Source organism: Lactuca virosa, chromosome 4, assembly GCF_052849685.1.
Source record: "Lactuca virosa cultivar CGN04683 chromosome 4, Lactuca_virosa_CGN04683_v6, whole genome shotgun sequence".
NCBI classification, from domain to species: Eukaryota; Viridiplantae; Streptophyta; class Magnoliopsida; order Asterales; family Asteraceae; genus Lactuca; species Lactuca virosa.
Genome location: NC_136429.1, coordinates 145,696,820 through 145,704,670, shown reverse-complemented (window position 1 = coordinate 145,704,670; position 7,851 = coordinate 145,696,820). Strand labels below are relative to the sequence as shown.

At 31.7% G+C, this 7,851-nt stretch overlaps 1 protein-coding gene across 1 annotated transcript; it reads right to left on the bottom strand.

The window, feature by feature from the left end:
* Positions 1–2,402: 2,402 nt before the first annotated feature.
* LOC145107515 (rop guanine nucleotide exchange factor 1-like) lies at positions 2,403–5,116 on the bottom strand. Its single transcript, XM_079044410.1, has 5 exons — positions 4,509–5,116; positions 4,109–4,225; positions 3,480–4,018; positions 3,035–3,388; positions 2,403–2,828 (listed from the first exon to the last, which is right to left on the bottom strand). Exons 1-5 carry the CDS (start codon positions 4,837–4,839, stop codon positions 2,418–2,420), a joined length of 1,752 nt encoding a protein of 583 aa, XP_078900536.1. The 5' UTR covers positions 4,840–5,116; the 3' UTR covers positions 2,403–2,417.
* Positions 5,117–7,851: the final 2,735 nt, after the last annotated feature.

The following is a 7,851-nucleotide window of genomic DNA, read 5'->3' as shown; positions in this document are numbered from 1 at the left end:
GATGTCATTTCATTTAGATTTTATCAAACAAACAATAATTTATCAATCGGAATAAAGTTTGCAATTGTTATTCTCTATCAGTGCAATCGATGATCAAAAAGCAATCAGAAGTTACTAAGATAATGATTTTAATTCCAATCGAAAGTCCTCGAGTACATAATGTGTTATTTAAATCAACATTTGTTTTATTTAATAAATTTTATTTTGAGGTTTAAATAAAATGTGTTTGATTATTCAAAAAGCTTACGGGTTACGGGGCGAGTTTTGATATCTGTTAATTCGACGGATAAGGGTATGAGTTTGATTATTCAAAACCCTGCGGGTTACGAAACGGGTTTGGATCAAGATCGATTCGCTCCAAACCCGCCCCATTGCCAGGCCTATTCAAAACGTTTACCATATTACAATATCGTTTGGTGATTTTATTGTTATCAAACATTTAAGGTAATTGGGATTTACATACGTACATAAGATTTAGGTTAGCTCAAATACAAGTCATTGGTGCACACTCGTCACTTGTATAAACTAATTTGATCTGTGACAATCAAATGATAGGGATCAAGGGACAACGCCCCTATAAATCTAGAACAAACTAATTCTACACTAATTTAGTCATTAACTTCCTATTGTATGCCGAAGTTGTAGTGAATATGCCAAAGTATATTTCGTGACACCAAGTTTAAAACTGAATTTCTATAAGCGTTGGTTGTTAAACCCTATTGCTAAAAGTTACATGATCAAGTACGTTAATAATTTTGGTATCTAGTTATGTTATGATCATGATGTGTCGATGATTTGTAAATCAAGTATATATGGTGAGTACGAAATTTGTTGTTCATATCGCCATAATTTTTAAAGTACATGCATGCAGTGTTTGCTGCTGCTATCTGACATACTTTCACATTGTGATCATTAAGATTTGGTTGCTATTGTAAGGCTTGTAAATTTTTGTAGTACCGACGTTCCAATTTTGTAGTAAATTGCTGTATTTGCATGGTTAGTGAGTGCAGTGTAAGAAAATGGGAGTATGATACATGTGATAGTTAGACTATATGGTCCAAATACTAACACTAATGTAAAGTCCTTTGTTTTCTATATATTAAATGAAACTGATATTAAATGTAAAAAGAAGTTAGGTTCTGTTGACTGAACAAAATATATGGTCAGATAGTTTAAAAGAGTAAAGATTAAAGAGCCAACAACAATCCCAATTTCTCTGAGTCGTTTTATCACGAAACTCCAAAACATGCACTTACACAAGAATTATACCGGAATATGATCAGAATAAAGAGACTTGTAATATAATAATCAGGGTGAAAAGATTAAACGGTGTAATTATTATTTTTTTCGGATGACAAAAATTACGAATGTAGAACTGACAAAACATAATTCACAATAGATATTTGTAAAACGGAAATTTTTTTAAAACACGGATAGAAACAAATATGTAAAAAGGGAAAAATCTTTAAAATATATACATAAAAACGATGATACAAAAAACTAATTATGTAACAAAAACTAATCTTATACAAATGAGTTCGTAAAAAAAGGTGAATATGTAAAAGTTGTACAAAAAAAATATTGGGAAAATTTGTATAAAATGTTTGGACAAATTTGTAGAACTAAGTTATAAAAAAAAAGTAAAGAAATTGTTTAATAAAAACTAAAAATAAATTTAATTTTAAAAATAAGATAAAAAGTCGTAAATTCTTTTGGAAAAATTTGTAAAAAAATTAAGTTTTCCAAATACACCAAATCCATAAAAATAACCTAGAATTGTAAAGAAGTAAATCAAATTCCTAAAAACAATTATAAGTTAGACTAAAACTGTAGGGAAAAAAAAAACATTGGGCCAAAGATTCTACAGTTTTTGGACCAAAATTGCAAAGGAAATTGAAAGTTGGGTAAAAATTATTAAAGAAAAAACTGGGGATGTCAAAAAAAAAAGAAAAAAACACGGGGTAGATGGGAATCAAACTCCGGGAATGAGTTACGTCAAAGGCAAATAGATAAATATAAAATAAAAACCCATAGAGAACATAGGGTGGAAATAAAAACTGTCAAAATTTTCACTAAAACGACTAACTTTAACAAAACTTTATATTGTAATCACTTTAAACCATTATAGCAAATCAAAACGAACGATATAGAAAAAATTGCCAAAAACTTAAAGTGTCTTTCCCCAACGAAAGTAAAATATAGTGATTAAACCTCAAACTTACTATAAAGTGGTAAGAAAAATCCTAACAAATATTATTTTCCGAAATGGAAAACAACAACCAACAACCAACATAACAACAAAACCAACACCATCACCTTCACCGATCCCTCAACAACCTTAAAAACCGCAAACTACATTCCTAAACACATATACAACCCACCCTACCCCCCCCCCCCCCCCCACCTAAATCAAACATTCAATCTCTTTCCGTTACACTTTCGGAATTCACATTTTGCGCAAACGTCCATAGCTTTTCAAGGTCCCGAGGCTTAGGGGCTTCAAGTTTACAGGTATCAGTGTTGCTGTTGTTGATCGGTGTTGGTGCTCTTGTAGGGCTACGAATTAGGGTTGGTGATGTGGAAAATGTTGGGGTTGCAAATGGGGAGGAGTACGGCGTGTGGTTGATTGAGAACGGGCTCGGGGACATTCGCTTTTGGATTGGGCGGCCCCCGAGACCCCCTCGGTTGAATGTTGATAGAGATTTCGATGTCAGGGATTGCTTCGTGGTGTCATCTACAAAGATGACATCATCGATTCTTGCAGTTATGTTGAATGCTAAGCTTTCCATTACCCTTGAGTAGCTTTCGAGTATCGATTGTCCCACGTCCTATCAAATGCAATAAATAGCAATGTACTTTTAGATCAGTAATCAATTTTAGCATCGGAATTTAAAATGTTTTATTATTAAGACCTCGCACTTCAAGAAAGCTACCACTTATCAAAATGTAGTTTAAAAAAACGTTACATTCAACTTTTTTTCTTGTACTTTAAAAATTCTACCTTAAATGTATTTTTGCTATTATTAGCACATACCTTGTTATATTGAATTTTGCTCATATCTAATGAAGTTTGAGGAAGGCCAGGAAACCGAAGTCTCAAACTATGAAGCAATGTCTCGGCTCTTTGTGCTAAATAACAATTCTTATCACCATCAACAACAAATCCCTTAACTTTCCCACTCCATGATGAATGCTTTTGTTTTAAATGACTTGAATTCTTTTTGTGACCTTTCAACTTCCATGCATAAATTGCTCCTTCAACCCGATTCACAACTTCCAAAGTGTGGTGCTCAGATGACAAGTCCAAGCATTCCACAAGACATTCGGGAGAGAATTTTTCAGCAGATATGTAGCGGTAGATGATGTCACCTAAACACGCTTTTCCACTCTGTAATATTATTAATTAATCATTAACCAATTAGAAATAATAAATAATACATTAGAAAAGTTTATTGATGATATAAAAGCTAAAAGCATACCTTGGGTAAGGATTCCAAGTAAGCATTTGGAATCTCCATTTCTGAAAGAACATTACTATTAATTGCTAAAGCTGCTTTTAAAATCTGGTTTGTGCAATCCCTACACTGTTGTAATCTTTTTCTAGCATCTTCAGATAATCCATTGGGAGGGACTTTTGGATAAGGTAACCACCATTTTTCTTCCTGTCTAATTGAAGGTCTTCCACCACAGATTCTAGAAGGAAATGCTTCATGATCATCGCCTTCTGCTAAAACTATGCCTCGATCAACATACCAAAACTCTGTATTGTGAAACCCATCTAACATACTGATTAGCATGGAGTCGAGTTTCTTTAAAGCTGGAAGATTTAAAGACAAATCTGCCCTTGGTTGTGTTGCCATTACTTCATAAGAGCTACCAGATGGAGATTGTTGTATTGAAGGAACAAAGTCTACAATGGAGTCACTTACTGATAGAAGCCACTCCATCTCCCTTTGCCACATTGCCTTCTTTTGAGGTGCTAATGGCTCCAACCTCCATAGCTCCCCAAATACAGAGGCTTTCATGATTCAATCAGAAACAGATCCCAATTAGAAAAAAAGGAAAAACACATATAATGTGATTGCAAGAAAATTAAAAACTCACTAACCAGAAAGATTTGTTATGGCGTTTGAAATTGCTAGAGCTGTACAGACACCTTTTCCCCCTCCAGACATGTCTTCTCCAAGCAGCAGCTTAGCGAACTTTTCCTTCATCATATCGACTTCTACAAGGCCGTTGTAATTTGAACAGAATTATTACAATAATCTGAAGAAATTGGTGAAATGGCCTCTATGTAACACAATGTGCGCTCAAAACCGAAGTATTTTTCGTGATAATAGTCAAGACGAATGCATAGGGAGAGAGAATTACAAACAAATATGTGTGAGTTTATCCGTGCCCTAATATTGTATCGGACTATTCAAATCGATTTGTATTTAGGAATGACATTAGTTACAGTTGTTAATGCAGTAAAACACATGAATAGAAAAAGATCAATGGAGACTAACCAGATAAATCTGTATCAGGCTGTTTCTGAGATTTCTTCTTGTCCCAAATCATAACGTCATCGCATCCGCTAATCAGCGGGAATGTGAACGGCATCGGGAAAATAGAATCATTGCGGGAAACCGAATTAGAAGCAGCAAACGACGACGATTTCAATGAACTAGAAGAAGCGCCATCGTTATAACGGCAGCCGGAGAAACCGCTCGAACTCTCAGACTCACTGATGTCAGCACTAAGACTGTAACTCTCCTCCTCACAACATCGTCCACTACTACTAGAGATATTGTTGTGGTTGTTGTTGTCTTCCTCCGAGGAACAAACACTCGCAGCCATCTCAACGATTCCAATTTGGAACTTTCTCGTCTCAATTTAAAGTTTTAAACCTTACCAAGTTACCCTATCAAATCTTGGCCGATGTAAACCATATTACACGTTACCTGAAATGTGATATAAATTGCTGGTGGTTGTGGCTGTGGCTGTAGTGGTGTTGGTGACTGACCGGCGGCAGCGGTGTCGGCGGCGGCGGTGGTGGTGGAGACCGACAAAAAGGTGAAAGGGGGCAGAAGATGATATAAAGCTGTGGAAGTAGAGTGAAGGAGTATAATGCAAACAACACACAGATACTTTTTCCCACATCACTACATATATTACCAGAGTTATTTTTTATTTGTTTGCCTTCATTTATGCTTAATTCACAAATTAGACCTTCTTGTTTCAAACTTGTACAATATACATCCTCCAGTTATTACTAATTATCCCTTATTAATGTACAAATAAAATTTAGGTTATATATCTTATGTTTAATCATTTAATGTTAAGTTATAAATTTTCAATTATATTGATAAACTTTTGCCTAAGATAATTAAACTTTTTAAACTTATTATATTAAATAGTTAAACAAATATATTGAACGGAAAGAATTTGATTGTAATAGTATTTATATTTATATATGTTAACGATTACCTATTTAGCTATTGACAATTAATTATTTTCGGTTTTACAAATAAAGTAATCCTATCTAATTAAACTTTGTAAACCATAAATTAGTTTAAGATAAGCATTTTGAAGGCAATATTTTTATTATATATAATTTATTTATAATTTATTTATAATTTATTTATTGGCATTTAGATATAATAAAACGAGGGTTAAATAGAAGGTACCTACTTATGCACTTTCATTGAAGTTGGCAGAAATGGTCATATGGTGGGACCAAGTGCTTGTGGGGATGGTAGACAATGGATTAATTATATATATTCAAGTTTTCAACCATTTTATTTGTTGTGCTTATTAATTCTCAAACTAACATTTTTACAAAAAACATCAATACATAAAATTATTGCTGGTTTGTTTTACAAAAATTTATAGAAATTAGTATCCTGTCGGTTTGAATTGATGCATAAGTTTTTTTTGTTATTAATATTTATAAATAATTAAAATTTAGATATTATTATTAACTATATTATTGAAGTATATAATGATTTGTAATGTTGCATTTATTTGAATATTTGTTGGTCGTTCAATTAAATTTTTAACTAAGTTTATAAACTGTACCAATTTGATCAGTAAATTAACAAAAAATGATAAATTTTGTTAATAAAAAAAAGAACAATATATCTTGTAAAATTATTATGTGCTTTTTATGGCAAAGACAAATGCTCAAAACCTTTATAAATTTTATCGTTAGGTTGATCATCATTTAATGTTGTTTTTTAGAAAGATCAATGAAAATATCATGTGAAATTCATTAAAACTCATTCACGGTTTGCTACCGTTTTACATATATTAAATATATGTTGATTACCAAAGGGCTTATAGCCTAGCGGTATCCGGTGTTGCCCTACCTCCTTGAGGTTGAGGGTTCAAGTCCCGTCGTGGACATAGGTGGATTTAAGGTGTATTTAGGAGTATGTTAGATTTGCCGTTTCATATATATATATATATATATATATATATATATATATATATATATATATATATATATATATATATATATGTAAATTTGCTGTCAGGAATGATGTGTCTTAAAACCCGTTACACATTTTCTTCTAGGGGCAATGCCATTTGTAAATACTCATGATGAAAATTAACATTGTTTGTATATGTATATACAATGTATGAATGGATATATGTAAGCTACTGTGTGTATATAATTTTTCGTATTTGCAAATTTCAGATGTTATGAAAGATAAGAACTTCTTGCAAGTTCGAGCCCTAATATATACTTTTCATCTATGGATGCATAAAAGTATATAGACTTGATTAATACAATAACTATTAGAAAAAATCACTTTTAATGGTAAATTTAACACAAGTTTTTAGTAGTGAAGGTTTTTGCATTGATTACATAGAAATAATTTTGGTTTTTAACTAGGTTTAACTAACGATTAGGTTAACTTTTTGTGTATGTGTTTATAGATTCGGAGTATAAGTACGGAATGTGTGTAGATTCATTAGATATTATGTACTTGATGTTTAAGGAATAAGAAATTATATATGATAATAATATAGTACAAAAGAACCAACTACAAATTTTTGTGAAGCCTTGATGAGCACAAAAATGCAACATATGCAATTTTAGTTAAAAAAATAATAATAAATAATCTAGTAACTTTCCACTCAGAAATAACCATATGTAGTAACCCAAAAAACAGGGGGGCCATGGCCCCCTTTGGCCCTATAAGCCTTCTGCCCATGGTTCTTAAAGTAAGAAGAATAATCAAAATGGTGGTAAAAAATCTATTAAGAATAACATGTTAAGTTAAAATGGTTTTTAATACATCATAGTCTTCAAAGCTACAAATAGTTATGTTTACATATTGAAAAGGGTGGACTAAAACTAAAACAATAAACGAAAAAATAGTTGCATAGTTGCATCTGAAATTCTTTTTTTTTTTAATCTGAAATTCTATGCTTCTGAAAGAAACCAAACATTTTTCAAACATGTTTCCTTTCCCAACATAAAAGTAAAACTAATTAGATAAATAACAATTGTTTTCAAACCGAAGTTTGAACTTTGAACGACATTGACTAGAATTTAAAATAACTTTTCAAGTCTCGACTTTCCATTAGAATTCCATTGACTATATTTCTAGTTTTTTACACTAAAAAACTTTTGATAAATAATATTTATTGAATCATAATATATTCTTTATAAAAATGATAGTGTAATGGATTTAGATTGTGACAACAACAACACTATCCTGATCCATTATCCTGATCCAAGAGACCTCCGACCAAAATAAAATCAAAAACAAAATTTTAAAATAACACATGCATTGAAGTAATCCGTGCAAAAGATTTGGTGCTATAATGTTTAAAATAATCAGTTAGATCAATTATACA